Source organism: Acanthisitta chloris, unplaced genomic scaffold (genome assembly GCF_000695815.1).
Source record: "Acanthisitta chloris isolate BGI_N310 unplaced genomic scaffold, ASM69581v1 scaffold8406, whole genome shotgun sequence".
NCBI classification, from domain to species: domain Eukaryota; kingdom Metazoa; phylum Chordata; class Aves; order Passeriformes; family Acanthisittidae; genus Acanthisitta; species Acanthisitta chloris.
This window is the reverse complement of record NW_008679704.1, coordinates 115,915-131,952: the sequence shown is the minus strand read 5'-3', so window position 1 is coordinate 131,952 and position 16,038 is coordinate 115,915. Positions and strand designations below refer to the sequence as shown.

The 16,038-nt window shown below is 45.1% G+C and overlaps 1 protein-coding gene across 1 annotated transcript in view; it reads right to left on the bottom strand.

The window, feature by feature from the left end:
- LOC103804779 (neogenin-like) overlaps window positions 1–16,038 on the bottom strand; it is a gene marked incomplete at its 5' end in the record, with an annotated part of 119,985 nt that overhangs the window by 18,655 nt on the left and 85,292 nt on the right. Inside the window, 8 exon segments of the mRNA XM_009077408.1 lie at window positions 409–547; window positions 4,417–4,640; window positions 5,768–5,863; window positions 6,483–6,677; window positions 9,730–9,840; window positions 10,969–11,113; window positions 11,603–11,652; window positions 15,625–15,763. Coding sequence (XP_009075656.1) covers window positions 409–547; window positions 4,417–4,640; window positions 5,768–5,863; window positions 6,483–6,677; window positions 9,730–9,840; window positions 10,969–11,113; window positions 11,603–11,652; window positions 15,625–15,763 — 1,099 coding nt within the window.

Here is a 16,038-nt window from a genome sequence, read left to right as displayed (position 1 = left end):
CTGCTGTGATTTTTTTGTCTTCATTTGCCTCATGCACCTCCTCATTCTGTAATAATTATCATCACACTTACAGCAAATTTTAATTATTATTTGCTAAAGTCTTGCCTTTGTATTTGCTATTAACGTGCTCTTTCTGAGACATCTCAAGCATACACTTTATTCTCTCCTGCCCATGAACTGTGGTACATTATTCATTACTTCTCTGTAATTTGATGTAAATTCTCTTCATGCAATCATCCCTTTGAATTCTGAAGGATGTTGTTGGTTTTTAATCAGAATTTCTGACTGAACTATAAGGAAGCAAACCCCCCAGCAAGTATTCATCAGCAGAATCGTTTAAAAAACACAGAGCTGGCAGCCTTGGCTGTATGAAGTGACATGCCAACCCTTCCAGAAGGCAAACAGTACCTAATTCAAAGGTTGTCCCATGTGCTGTCATGCTCCAGGTGCTGGATCGTCGCCCTTTGGTCACCATCACTGAGAACTCGTACAGGGTGTTTGGCTTTAGCCCAGTCACTAAATAGCTCAGAGTGGTGGCATTTGCAGTCTGAAAGGAAAACACAAGTGTCAGGAACAACTGGAAGCTGTCAGTCAGCAGCTCTCAGACACCCTGTGTCTCAGACATTTCAGCATCCCTACATTTTCATAACCACAGTCATTAATTCGGGAATGGTTTTTTCTCTGTCATGCAAATTCATTAATCAAGTATTAACGTGAAGTTGTTTTATCCTCACCTAGAAATTCCTTCTGCAATCAGCAAGAGCATTTAATAGCAGTCAATTATAAATTAAAAAAAGGCAATACAGGGTCCAGGGCCTCTTGTTATGCTGTGGCTAAATGACTGTTTACTTGGGGGGTTAATTTACAGCATTTCATTAGCTGATCTGGCTGGGGAAAACAATCAGCACAGCTAATAACAGTCCTGCTTGCAATCTGCCTCCCAAATTCCTATTAGAATTTCCAGTACATTCTTAAATACTTCAAAAAATAATTAACTACCAACTAAAAAGACACACTAGTGAGGCTTGGAGAGCGTGAAGCCTTACTCATATGTAGGGTTTTTTTTCTCTAGGATCACACACACAGAAACTACACGTGGCTTGTAATGGAATTTGTAACTCAGCCATTTGTAAGTGTCTGCTGTTTGTTATACATGGATTCAACATCAGCAGAATGTGCTGGAGGCCTATGGAAACAAAAAGATGTATTTACAGTATGTACATTGCTTACCTTGGCCTACAGTGATCTAAACACAGAACTCAGGAGCTGTGCCAGTGTTTGACACAACACCTGGCACAGCCACTGTCCCCAGAAACACTGTCCTCAACTAACTGATTTGCAAGGTAAAGGCACATTTCTTGAAAGGCCTCTGAGTAACACAGTCCAAACTCTGCACAGAACACCCTGATTTCTCAAGTATCAGCGAGAGGCTTTTTTTCTTACACCAGAAGGAAGTTCAAGAAACTGTGATCCAAGGGATGCTTCGCTTTGTAGAATCATAGAATCAACCAGGTTGGAAAAGACCTCCAAGATCAAGTCCAACCCTACTGTGGTTACTAGACCATGGCACTAAGTGCCACATCCAGTCTCATCTTGAAAACCTCCAGGGATGCTGAATCCACCACCTCCCTGGGCAGCACATTCCAATGCCTGATCACTCTCTCTGTAAAAAATCTCTTCCTAATATCCAACCTAACCCTCCCCTGGCAGAGTCTGTGCCCTCTTGTCCTGCTGCTGGTTGCCTGGGAGAAGAGACCAACCCCCACCTGACTCCAACCTCCTGTCAGGGAGTTGCAGAGGGTGATAAGGTCTCCCCTGAGCCTCCTCTTCTCCAGGCTGAACACCCCCAGCTCCCTCAGCCTCTCCCCATGGCACTTGTGCTCCAGTCCCTTCACCAGCCTCATTGCTCTTCTCTGGACCTGCTCCAGCACCTCAATATCCTTCCTGAACTGAGGGGCCCAGAACTGTACTGTGCCAAGTATTTTGCCTGTTCCCACACATCATAGGGGTGGACAGACAAAAAGGACTCACCAAATGAATAAAACCCTCTATTAACTTTAGACCTTTACGTGATAGACACTCAGTGTAGTTCTGGAATAAAAGGGATTGTGGCTGGATGGTTGTGACAAAGCTGGACTAAGCACAGCTCCCTTGGGCTGGGACAGTGATGGAATGACAGGGCTAAAGGAGAAATCTTTTCCCAGCATCTTGCATTATGAGCTGCTTTAGCCCTGAAATGCACACCAATTCTTCCTCTCCAAAATGCCTATGGAAATTCCCAGCAGCACTGAAACATTCCATTCTGTTTATAGCCCTTGGTCACTCTCAGCCACAGCCACACATGGCTGCTGGGCTCCTTTGACTGGCTGAAGTGCTGGTTTTCCTCTATGGCTTTGAATCTTGGTGTCTTTTAGTTTCCCTGCACACCACGTTGAATGCAAATGACACATCAAAGCCACACCAGTGTCAGACCTCTCTGCTTTCTCCATTTTTTAACACCACTTACAGTTTCAAGATCCCAACACATCCCATGGTACCACATCCTGCTCATCCACTAGACATAAACTTCATCAGTATTACCCTGAACTATTTATTTTCCTTTTTTGCAGTCCTAAAAGATCTAAGATAAGGTTCAGTATTCTTGGTTGTGCTTAAGAGCTCTCTGGTAGATCCCAGGCAGCTGTGAGCAGGACAACTCCCTCACCAACAGGTTCTTTGAAGCACTCCTGATCCACACCAGTGCATGACATGGTCCACAGCACAGCAGAGCCTCTTAGCTCCAGGAACTGTATCCCATCTGTTCCTATGTTTACAGGCTCTAGACTGACACAACTCCTACACAAATTGAGGAAAACAAGGCTCCTTAAGGTGGAATCACTTGTGTTTGAGGCACACAGCCTCTTCTTCAGCAGTTTGTGCTGCTGGCACAGCAGTGGGGAGCAAAGGCAGATCCGAATGAATGGTCTCAACATCCAGTTTGTGGAGGAGAGGGATGGATGGAGAACACAGTGCTGAGCAGATGGAGCTCTGGATATTGGAGAGCTGACACAGGCTGGGGTGGAACGCTCGGATGAAGTGGGTGCACAGCCTCACACGAGTGACTACCAGAGCTGCAGGAGCCACGACAAGCAACACACTCACTCTGAGCACAGTCACCACAGACCTGACTGAAATGCAGCAGCTTATTGAACCACACAGCTGGAAAGAGCTTTTGGCCTCCTTAAAGTGAACAATTATTGTCCAAGAGAGCACAGGAGAGTGTTTCTGACTGCAAAAGCAGCATGTGGCTGCTTCAGACATCATGAGCTACACATGAGGAGAGCAAACTCCCTCAAACTTCTGTCCTTTCAGGCAAAGGCTTTTTACAATGAGTAATTTTGGACAATATTCATCATTACATACTATTTTTGGCCCACAATAAATCTTCTTGCCCTCTGGCCACTAGGAACGGTGGGAATATTTCACTTACCACTGAGGGTGGTTTCTTTAAGCAATTAGCTAATGAAACTGTACCTTTATATAAATCACTCCCAAGACATCCTCTGCACACAGCTCAGGAACATGGCCTTGGAAGTAACTTGCCTTCAGAGGAGGAACACACACATAACATCTTTTCATTTCAATAAAAAACCAATCTGGTTTGTAACCAGATTGCTCTGCAGGAGCATAAAGGGATCTGCTCTGGTTGGGCATTTTAACAACCAGTTCCTCTGAGTCTCATTGCAAATGTGAAATTTGCAGTCAGCAGCTTTGAGGCCTCCAGGTAACTCTGAAAACTAAAAAAATAAATCCAACCAACCCCCAAATCCAGTCTCCAAATCAAAACAGAGGAAAATGGAGGGAGGCAGGGATATCATCAAGCTATCGCTGTGTATTTTGCATCCATTCAGTTCCCAAAGGAAAGGTTCACTATCAACTTTGCCTGAACAGGAAAGGTTGTAAAAGAAACTTAAGACCACCAGGGTGAATTGTTTCCCCTGCATGACTCAGACTCTGCTGCCTGTTGAGAAGCTGTCAGTGACACACACCTCATAATGCACTATTGGCCTCTCCACAGGTGAGCACACAGCTCACACCGAGGGAGGGATCGTGGCGGGGGGAGAGAAAGTATCATACTGTCACTGTGCCCATGGCTCCAGAGAGGAACATCACTCTGGAGTGTCTGTCTTCCTTCCCTGAGCCAGCTCTTCCACCCACTCTCACAACACACTCAGCTCCATCTCTTCCACACAGGAGACACACACCCAACAGCTTCCACTAAACCTGTTGGATCCTGCACCTCAAACCACCCTGGGCACAGCTCTGCAGTGATCTCTGTGCACTCATCGTTCCCCTCAGCTGTCACCTCACCCCGACTCACACACTGGACTCCTCCTGGCACCTCACAGCCACTGTGGTGCTGCTGGGACTCAGTACCTTGTACTTGGTATTTGCAGGAATGTTGGTTTTCCAGCGCACTGTGTAGTAACGAGCGTCCGTGATCTTCTGGTTCTTCGGCAGAGAGTTGTCTGCCCAAGTGATCCGAATGGTGTCATGGCTCAGGATGGAAGCCTGAACTCCCACCGGTGGCATCATGGGAGATGGATCTGGCACTGGAGTGTATGGAGCATTAATAACAAACAAATCAACCTCGGAAGTGTCTAGGGAATTGATGGTAAAAAGTCGTGTATTATAATTAAAAAGGGAGAAGGTGACATTTCCATGTGAACCAAAAAAAAAAAAGGGGAAATGCAGGGTAGTGCAATGAGATGGAAGGTGAGGAATGGAGAAAAAGAGAGAAAAGCCAGAGTTAATAGGTGACATCAGACTAGCCAATAACATTACTCTTGCATTGTCTTCCCTCAAGACAGTAAGACAACATGTACATGCTGAGGCATACTTAATGGTATTAGTGTTGAGTGCACTCAACCACAGCCTGAGAATCCCAAACAAAGTCATTTTAGCCTTATCTGCCCCAGAATGTCCACTGAGTCCGCTCCTCAATGAGGAGGACAAAGAGTTGGACTTCTGGGTGGGTAAATGCCACTTCACCGACACTACAGGGAACCCCCAGCACCTTATCAAGGATGTTATACCCACTGAGTTCCAAGTATCAGAGAATTGGCTGTAACTGTGAAACTGCAATTCCAGTGTCCTCTAGGAAATCTCTAAGGATTCATCCTGCTCTTCAGGATGAAACCAAAACACACCTACACCCATCCTGCTCTTCAGGATGAAACCAAAATGCCACACCTACACTAAACCCCTCAGTGATGTCACCAGGCTGGTAGGAGCACAAGGAGCCATGGCATGGCAATAGCTCACTTGCAAACAAGTTCTTCTGCTTAAACTCTTCTATTTATGTATTACAAGACCAAAATAGAGCTGCCAAGAACTTGTTCAGTCTAAGTGACAGCAGAGTGAGACAAAGAAAATGCAGGACCCATAGTCAAAATCTCAGTATGAAAGCCCAAATATAAATCTATGCTTGTCCATGAACCCCAAAACAAGGGCTGTGCCTTCAGAACTGCACCCACACAATGTGTGCTCATGTAATGTTACCTTTTGGAAGAAGAGCATCGATTAGTAGTTGAAAGGTTAAGTTTTGTAATTCGCAAATGGACCCAATTAAGCTGGTTTAATATGGAACGTGCAAGGCAATCACCAGAACGGTGAGGCCAATCAGTTACAGGGATGGAGAGCACTTGATGGCCCTGGCAAACAAGACTCTTGCACTGCACATCATCCATCCCAGCTGCTGTGCAAGGTGAGCAGCCCTGGCCCTTACCTGAGTGTGGCCGGGTCACCGCGCTCTCGTACAGGGGGATCCCCTCCCCGACGTTGTTAAAGGCTTTCAGGGTTATGACGTAGTGGGAACTTGGGTCTGAAGGGAAAAGAGAAATCACCATCACAAAGGAATCCTATTTTCTGCTTCTCCATATATTCTCTTTGTTCGAGATTTTATTTTTAAACTGAAAGACATGAAATAACTAGACTAAATTTGAACCGAGAAAGTCTCCAGAAGGAAAGAACCTTCTGTTCGTGTTCACAGAATCCTGGAATGGTTTGGGTTGGAAGGGACCTGAAAGCTCATCTCATTCCAACCCCCTGCCATGGGCAGGGACTCAATAGCTCTCATCAGTGGAAGCCTGTAGTCACAGCAAATCTACAGCCAAAAGAGTAATGAGGAAAAACAATTTCAAACTAACATCTTCAGCTGTTCTCCTACAAAACGACTCAAACCTCCAATTTTATGGAACTTCTCAATATTAATACTTCTTTTGCTTTCAGGCTATTTTACCTAAAGAGAATTCTGTGGAGGACTAAATCTCTGTGTTTCATTTAAAGTAGCTGCAGTGAATCTTGATGACATTGCAGTTTCTTTTTGCCTGCAGCTCCACATGGAGAATGAGGGACATTTGCTGCTGCTCAGCATGAAAGTTGTAACTAGTGCTGAAGAAGAGGGAAGACTTTGGGAATGGCTGCTGATTTCCTTTCCTTACCCAAGTTCTCAATGGTGTAGTATCTCTGTTTGTAGTCCACCTTGATGGTCTGGGCGTGGGGGCTGCCGATGCCGTAGCCGATCGCGTAGCCCCTCACCACGATGTTCTGGTTCTCTGGGGGGGTCCAGCTCACCACGATGCTGGTGACGAGCGGACGGACATGTAGGGAGCTTGGAACTTCAGGAACTCGAGTTTCTGTTAGAGAAAAATGATGGATTTCAAGGATTTGTCTGAAATAAAGGTAATTACATGAGGAACATCAGCTAGGAAGGTCAAACAAAGCACTTCTGCTCTGTGTCTGTGTCAAACTGAGCACGTTCCAATGGAAAGAGCTTTGGTGTACAATGGAGAGCAAAGAGCTCCAACAGCAGAAGGAAATTACCATAGTTTTGTATAGCATTGTATTTTAATAACCCTCTCCTTAAAAGCAAGGACAGTTGCACTGAAGAAAGTATCAGACCTGCTTAGGGCAGACTTTTTGGGTGGTTGTGCTTGTTCTTACCAAATTCTCCAAACATGCCTTAGGTTTATCCCATCCTGCCCCTCCACAAAACAATCTACCTTCAATTCCATCCTATTCCTTACTTGTGGGCATTAAAATAATGGTATTGAGAATACTGATGATGAAAGAAAGATTCCTGAGCTCGCTGGATATTCCACAGCTCTCAGAACCATCAGTGCCCTGGACATTGCACGTGCTGCAAAGGTTTATTCTCATTTGTCCTACACTTATCACTGCCCAAATCCTTGGGTTCACATAATGCACAAAAATAAGCAGGAACTACACAGTCATGCTAAAAGATCAAAAAATACAGAGTCCATATCAAATGTTCAAATCCTACCCCCAAAAGCAACACAAACCTTGTCCCAACCCCCCCAGAGATGGAATGTGGATGCTCAATACCAGAAGAACTTCCACAACATGACACTGTAAGCCCCTAGTATTTTTACTACAAGTTTTTTCCCCCACTGCTGAGTCAAACCTAAAGGCAATCCCACAGCTGCACCCACAGTCTCCATAACTTTGGTCTAAGCCCTCTGAAGTGAAATGAGCCCTGTGTCAGCCGCTGGGGCCAGCCCTGTGCCCAGGGATCACAGGCAATTCCATGTGAGAGCAAGCTGAGTCCCCACTCTAAAATCAAATCAAGGCCTTCTGCTCCCTGCAGGGATTTCATTTTAGTGAAACGTGCTGCATTCCTCCAAAACATTTGATAAAGCTCCACAATAGGATTATTTGGATCACGATATGCCACTGGCCTGCCAGCCCAGGGAGCTTACAGTCTCCAGCTGACACGGCCCATCAGTTAAAGTTCACAATTATTAAATACAGCAAAGCTCCAATTGCAACAGGAGAGATGACATTTGTAACTGCACAGAAGTTCCTGCACTGAGGATAAACTCTGTACAACTGTTTAGCACCTCCTGCTGAGCAGTCCTGGGGACCTGCACCAACTCCAACACTGACTGCAGCACTCTGGCTCCCCATTACAGTGATGACACTAATGTGAATTATTTCCTATTTCAACTCAAGAAGCAGCCATGGAATAAAAAGAAATTACTCCTTACGTGTCTACTGAACCTAAGAAATGCAAGATTAGCTGTAAATGCATTTGCATGGTGTTAAAATTATCCACATGAGCTCACTGAAGACAGAAACCCAAAAAACACACATCATCTTTGCAGAAAGATCTCACACATGGACACAGAATGATGTGAATATCATGTTACCTTGTCTTAACTGTGAATTTTTATTACTTTATTCATTGGCAAGAATATGCAGAGAGAAAGTCAGATTTCCTGCAAGGACTGCAACATTCCAAATTTAAATGACAAAGTCAACAGAGAAGCAAAAGGTTCTTTTCTTCTCCTTCCCTCTGCCCTATTTAAATGTAAATTTAATCCTGACACTACCCTCTGGCAAAGTATTGTTAACTCTAATTCAGGGACGTTTTCATTACCTTGTGAAGTGCTTATTTACAGAGCTCTACTCGAGTTTGGGGACCTTGTGGCTTCTCAAAGCTGCAAGGTCGTGTCATATCCACTTAGAGGAAGACAGACACACAGGTGAAAGTAATTTCAACTCTAAAAAGTCTTTTTAGATATCTACAGAACCGAACTGCACCGTTAGCACTGGGAGGATGAGGACAAGGATTAAGTTGAGCATCAGCTTTGCAAAGCACAGAGACTGCAGCAGGGGCTCCCCAGGGCTTCCTGAGCCAACTGCTGCAGCAAGCTTCCAACAGCAGAGCCCAAATATTGAATCACTGGCATCAGTTCATCTTCAGCTGCCAGGATAACACAACCTGAAGCCACACAGATGTGAGAGACATGGCTGGATCCTGTGGCAGCGAGCTGGAATGACCCTCCAGCTGCTTCAACAAAGCCAAGAGGGAGAGTGGTCCACAAGGCCCAAAGGAACTTGTGTGCAACCCACTCATTAAACACTTCTCTGAAATGGGGACAGCCTACCCAGAACCACCAGCTCCGTGTGGGCACTTCCACAGAGATTCCCCCCAGCCATCCTTTTAAAAATGGACTTTTCTTCCATTTAAATGGCTCTTGGTCAGATTCTGGGAGATGCTCACAAATTTGATCATTTGAGTTCTGCAAGAATCTGATTCCCACTTGCAAACTGTTCTTTGGACCAACTATCAAAGGTCAAAATTTGTCATAGAATGTTTTCTACTGTTACTGTTCAACTCTGAGTTGGGAAAACAAGCTCATATCACAGTTCTGTAGAGCACTTATCGTGAATCCATGGATCTGGTGGCAGACAGTTCATTTCTGATGGGACATATGGTCCACACTAGTCTACCACTACTGCAAATATAATCAATCTCCCCTTTCTGCTCACGTGGCAAAATACCAACCACTGTGGGTCAAAGACAGTGTGGCACCAATGAAACACGGGGTAGGACTGCAAAGGGCTGTGTGTGACAACGTTTCCATTGTTCTGTGACATCTCATTGTCACTCATCAATGAGTATGTATTAGCAGAAAACACTTAGTGCCAACATACAGCACTATGAAGTGTAGAAGCAGGGGTTGATTTCAAGCCTTTCTATTGACTTGGCAAGAATTTTCTGTTAAAACAGACATGAATTTCACTGAATCACAAATAAAGCCATGATGAGAACACACAGCTGAAAACACACGGTTTGCCTTAAAAATGGCAAACATGGGAGTCCCCTGCCCATGAACTGCAGAGGCTTTGCTCTCAGGAAGACAGTCCCACTGGTGAGCTTACCATCCAGGTCACTCTCGAAGGTCTCAGCTGACACCCAGTCGGTGGCTGGGCCAGTGCCGTTCACCGTCAGGGCAGCCACGCGGAAACTGTACTCTGTGCCTCGTTCCAGACCTGGGGACAAGGAACACCCACCATGTCACACCCAATACCCACTGTGGCACAGCAAACACAGTTCCCAATTCAAACAGGGATAACCTGTAGCAAACCTGTCCCCCCACTCTGCCACCCAAGCACCACAGGGATGGAGGCAGCGCCTGATGCAGGTGAGATGTGGCACCAATTAGGTGTTACAGCTAAACTGTGACCAGTGGTACCCAGGGCTGTGACACTGCTGCTGTCCCCATGGGCTGCTGGAGGAGACTGTGAGGTCCTGCTTGCAAACAGCTTTAATTTCTGGCTGTAATTAGTTTTCAGAACAGAACCACCCACACCCATAGCTAAACCAGGCGTGGGGTAGAGGCAGCAAAGTGAGCAAACTCTGTATGTTTGATGTATGTATGAGTGTACCATCAAAAATCAAAACAGTGTGAAAATGCACTCGAATTCTGATATATGGAGCTTCTCAAACAGGCTTTGTTCCTGGCAAAAATACATTCCAGTTACAGGCACATCTCAACTCCTGCTCTGCGAGAACACAGACTTACTGAGGCAGAGCTGGAATTTCTAAGAACAAATCAAAACATCTTGTGAAAAAAAAATGTGTTTTTCTTTTCTAGAGGCACAGTTTCTTCTCTTTGGACCATTTGCATCTCAAGCACTGCACCAGAGAGCACTACTGCACCTGCTGTGTTTTTCTTTTCTAGAGGCACAGTTTCTTCTCTTTGGACCATTTGCATCTCAAGCACTGCACCAGAGAGCACACCTGTACAACATCCACGTGCACAGGTGAGTCTGCCAAACCCCCCTAGCCTGTTCCTTTGGCATCCTTCTCCACACCTTTATTTCTGGCATTTGGGCAGTCACAATGAACTCAGGATCTCCATGCAACCCCTGTGTCTTTTATAAATGATTTAAAAGGACTCATCCAGTCCACTTAGCAAATCCATGGCTAAATTAGGGCTAGAAAACAGGTCACCAGACTAGGGTTACCACTTGCCAGCCCTTGTGACCTCAGAACCTACAAACAGTCATTTGAAGTGTTACTCAGTTTGTCTTCCAAGGCAAACCCCCACAGAATCCTGTCTCTGAGCCCACTCCCAGCACCCACAGAGCCCCTGTGGAGGACAGGGAGCAGCTCACCCTCGATGAGCTGGGACAGCTGTGTGCCCACGATGCTCTCCGTGACGTCGCTCTTGCGAGACACCTTGCGGTACCGGATTTTGTAGCCAGTGATCTGCCCACTCTGGGTCCCTGCAGGAGGAGGCTGCCAGTGCAGCATGATGCTCTGGGGGAGGCAGGAGATGCAGGTTTTTAGAAAAAAAGTTGCTAGAAAAGGCTTTTTTTTTTAAAAAAAAAATCTCCACTCTTAATCCCACAGGGATAATGACCAAGTATTTAATTGTCTCTCCTAAAGTGCCCAGGACACTACAAACTTGCATTTGTGTGTGCACACGCTGTAAACAACAGTTAATCAGTAGGAACACATTCAAGCTCTGGTCCTTCAGGCTTTTGTGCCTGATTAAACCTCTTTCATCATTAGCCTCCATGCCCTGGTGTACTGTCCCTGTCTTAGTGCATCCCATCATGCACAACCCAGAACTGGACTGGAGCTCCCAATGCCTCAAGCCCAGTGTTCAGATTTCTCCTGCTGAGCAGCTCATGCACAAAGAGCTCACAAGCAGAATCACAGAAAAGAGACCCAAAGCAGCTCTAAAATGTGGCCAGTGTAAGACCCATTATTTCCCCACTGCCCACAGGAAATTCCCTGTCTTACCTTGGAATTGCGTACCTCCAGCGTCAGGTTCTGTGGTGGAGCACTGGGGACTAGAAACATAAAAGGAATTACAACTCCAAATTTTCAAATACTGTATTTCCATACCCAGCTGCTCTCTGCTCTCATTCATTATGAAAGGACATAGAACACTATATAAAGGAACTGCCAAATCTTCCCAGAGTACTTTTTAGCCTGCAGTGACTAGCTGAAGTGGTTTATATATTTTCATCACAAACTTTTTATTCAGGTCTTTACTTATCACAGCTATCTGCATAACAAATGTTTTATATTTAAAGCTGCTTCTCGGAAAGTCTAAGAAAAGAGATTGCATTGAGAACTTCTGAAAAGCAAACCTTGAATTTCCATGCTGCTTGAATCAGGGAACCCACATTTAAAGTTCTAGCCATGGCTTTTGTTACCATGATTTTCTCTAACAGGAAAACCTCGGTCTTTACTTATCACAGCTATCTGCATAACAAATGTTTTATATTTAAAGCTGCTTCTCGGAAAGTCTAAGAAAAGAGATTGCATTGAGAACTTCTGAAAAGCAAACCTTGAATTTCCATGCTGCTTGAATCAGGGAACCCACATTTAAAGTTCTAGCCATGGCTTTTGTTACCATGATTTTCTCTAACAGGAAAACCTCAGAGTCACCACATTGTTAGAGGGTGGAAAGAGCATCACAGTGTGTCTGCCTTCAAACTCCTGAACTCTGCTAGTTCTTTATTTGCTGTAGCAACTTGCTGGTCATGGCAGTGAAAGTTAGGCAAAAAGGCAATGTAAGAGACAACCTGAGACCAGGGAACTCCTTGTCACACACGTCAGACTCACAAAGGTTATCTCAGACAGGACTGAGGGCTCCCTGTCAGGAAGGGAAGGCTCCAGCAAAGCACAAGGACAGGGAAGGAACACAACAGGAATAAAGATTGTTATCCACAACAACACCTCAGAGAACACAGGATGCATGAGGTGAAAGTAGCCCTGGGATAAGTGAAAGGTACACTGGGGTGGGGTTAAATAAATACCCCTCACCCACTACCCAACAGCAGAAATGGAGATGAGGAGGATTTGGTTTTCCTTCTCTTGCCAACTGAATTGAGTAGGAAGTCAGCAGACTTGGAGATAAAGTGCCTGGGGCCTTGAAAAGCAGCAAAGTTATGAGGGGGAGATGCAATAAAGCCAGTAGTTTTTTACTGACTGTTTGAGGCAGTTGGTGCCTATGTTCAGAACAACCTTAAAGTCACGAGTTTGATAATTAAGGCATGTACTGAAACTTGGTGAGAGAGAGACAATCAGGGGACACCAGAAAGGACACGTGTGTAAACATAGCCACAAAAACATCTCACCACATGCACAGTTCAGTTTCTGTCACAGAATGGTCTGAGTTGGAAGGGACCTTAAAGCTCATCCAGTCCCACCCTCTGCCATGGGCAGGGACACCTTTCTCTAGCCCAGGTTGCTCCAAGCCCCATCCAACCTGGCCTGGAACACTTCCAGGGATGGAGCAGCCACAGCTGCTCTGGGTAACCTGTGCCAGTGCCTCAGCACCCTTCAAGTAAAGAGTTTCTTCCTAGCATCTCGTATCAAAGCAAGCTCAGAGTCAGACCAGAGTTAGAAGTGAACCAGGCCAACAAGTAACACAGATCTCCTACGAGCTGCTATTCCATGGTTCCAGAGGAAAGACATTGCCTGGTCTGGCACAGCACACAGAAACCAGCCAGGCAGGAGGACCAGGGCACACTGATGGCTCTGAGACTGTGAGGAGCAGCTGCTGAGGGAAATGCCTTGGTCAGGCTGCGATGCTGAGATTACATTTCCAGCTGTAATCCCTGATCAGGAATTCCACGGGAAGAGAAGCAATCCTCACGAGCAGCACATAAACCTCAGTTCAAATGGTAATACCTGAAGAGCTATCCCTGCAACAAGGCACCGTAACAGATTAGGAGCAAAAACCTACATAAAAATGCAGATGCTTGTTAAGTCATGGCTAAAGGAAGCTTAGGGAGAAATCCCTGCAGGGAACACGGAGATTGCTCATGGACATTGCAGTAAGAAAACACAAGAAGAAAATGTGCATCATTTCCTCCAAGATTTGAGAGCTTGCAGGGCAGAGCAGCATGGTTAAGCAGCAGGGTTATGAGATTGTAAGAAGCAAGATGACATCCTTCAGAAAGCTTTAGAAAATACATATCTATCAGTTAAACATGAATACATAAGCTGAAGAAGAAAGAAATTCAGGAAAACTTGAAAATGACATTGTAACTAACAATTCTTCTTCACACAAATAAGGAGGTGAAGTCCTTTAGAGAAATCAGAGCTAGCAAATGGTCAGGGTAGGGCAGGAAAAGACAAAGACAAGGCCACACAACAATCTCTTTGCATTCATAGTGAGGGAAAGGAAAAGCAGAGGCTTCCATGACATGCTGACAAGGGACTCACAGGGTCTCCCCAACCAAAATGTCCATGTCAGGGATTGTGGAAGAGTCAGATATAAGGAACAGCAGCTTCTTGTCAGGGTTAGGTACTGTCCATCCAGGATTTCCCAGGGAACTTGGAAATGAAACAGTTGCATAAGTTGTATATCCTCTCTCAAGTTACCTTGATACATGGAGATGGCAAATGTGGTGCCAGGATTAAAATGGGATCCACTGAGAAACTCGAGTAAATAAGAAATTCCTGCTATCAAATAAACTGAACAATAAAGCATGAACTTCAGAGATAACAGGAGTTATAATAGAAACAATAATATGCATTTCCTACTTTTTCCAGGGAAATCTCACATCACAGACCTGCTGGAGAGCTCTTAAGAAATGAAGCAACAGGAGATAGGAGAGAAGTGCTTGCCTGAGTGAAGAGCTGGTTACAAGAAAGGCAAGGGAGGAAGGAAGGTGGTGGGACATGAGTTCTGGAGCTCCTGTGGTACCATTTGATGGCAAAGAAATGCAGAAAGACCTTGGAATGTTTTCATCTCAGTGAAGGAGCCAAAAAGGTCAGTCAAATGCAAGTAATGACACACTTTGGTACTGTTTTAGTCCCCTCTACTTGCATTTTTAAAAGTGCAAGGGAGAAAAGAAACACTGATTATCTCCTCTCAGGCAGCACAGCTACAGGCAACAAGTAACACTAACACACAGCAGGGTCAAGCAGTCAAAAAGGGGATATTTTTCAGAGAAAATATATTTGTAGAATCTTAGTCCACTTGATGTTGTGGATAAAAGGTGGTGTGGGCTAAAGAGGATGCTGAAAGGCTTCACAGAAGAGAATCTGAAAGAGCAAACACACAGGAACCTGCAGAGTCAAGAAGTGCCCCCAGAAACAAGCTCAGGCCTAGAGGGAAGTTGGGACAATACTCCTCTCTGCCCATCTGTTCTGCTTTAAGTCACTCCTGGGGGAGGATTCCACACTCAGCTCATTTCCCATCTAACAGTTCTCATATCTAAATAAACTTCTCTGTAAAAAATGTAAGTTAACATTAACCCTGATCATTCTACAGCTGCTCATCTATCTCTGTTTGCTCACATTACCTCTTTATTTGCCTTATAAAAATACTGTCACCACATCCTGCTCTATTACATACAACTAGTTTAATGGTAGCTGTGGAGTGCATTCAACATTTTCTCACAGGAATACAATTAAAAGCAAGGTCTGCTCAAAACTAAAAATGTTAGAGAACCTAAAAAATAATTCGGAGCTGCTGCATTCAATGCATTTATTTTTCTGTCTGCTCTCAATACTCTGTAGACTCAATAATCCATGAAATAAAGTACTGATACTGGAATGAAGGACACCATTGTTCTGTAATCACAATCCCAGATACTTCTGCAGGTGCAGTAATTTTCCTCCACCCAACCTGGAAGGCCTCCGGGGGAATTTTCACCATGAACAGCCATATGCAACAACAATACCACTAATAAAACAGGGCAACAATGAACAAAACCCATAAAAGTCTGGTTAAAAATTCACTTCAAGGAAATTGCCAGCTAATTCCTGCACAAAGACTCAGGAAGAAGAGAGCAGCTCACCATCTGAGAGGGTTCTGACGACGACGTCCTGCGTGGACACCCCAGGCCCGTGTTTGTTGTAGGCCACCACGCGGAAACTGTACTCTGTGTATTTCTTCAGGCCAGTGACGGTGTGGGAGAGCCCTCCCACATCCACATCCTGCTCATGGAGAAACAGTCACTCAGTCCACCTCAGGATCAGCTCTGCAACTACTAGGAATGTCTTAAGAGGGTTCTGACGACGACGTCCTGCGTGGACACCCCAGGCCCGTGTTTGTTGTAGGCCACCACGCGGAAACTGTACTCTGTGTATTTCTTCAGGCCAGTGACGGTGTGGGAGAGCCCTCCCACATCCACATCCTGCTCATGGAGAAACAGTCACTCAGTCCACCTCAGGATCAGCTCTGCAACTACTAGGAATGTCTTAACCTGTAC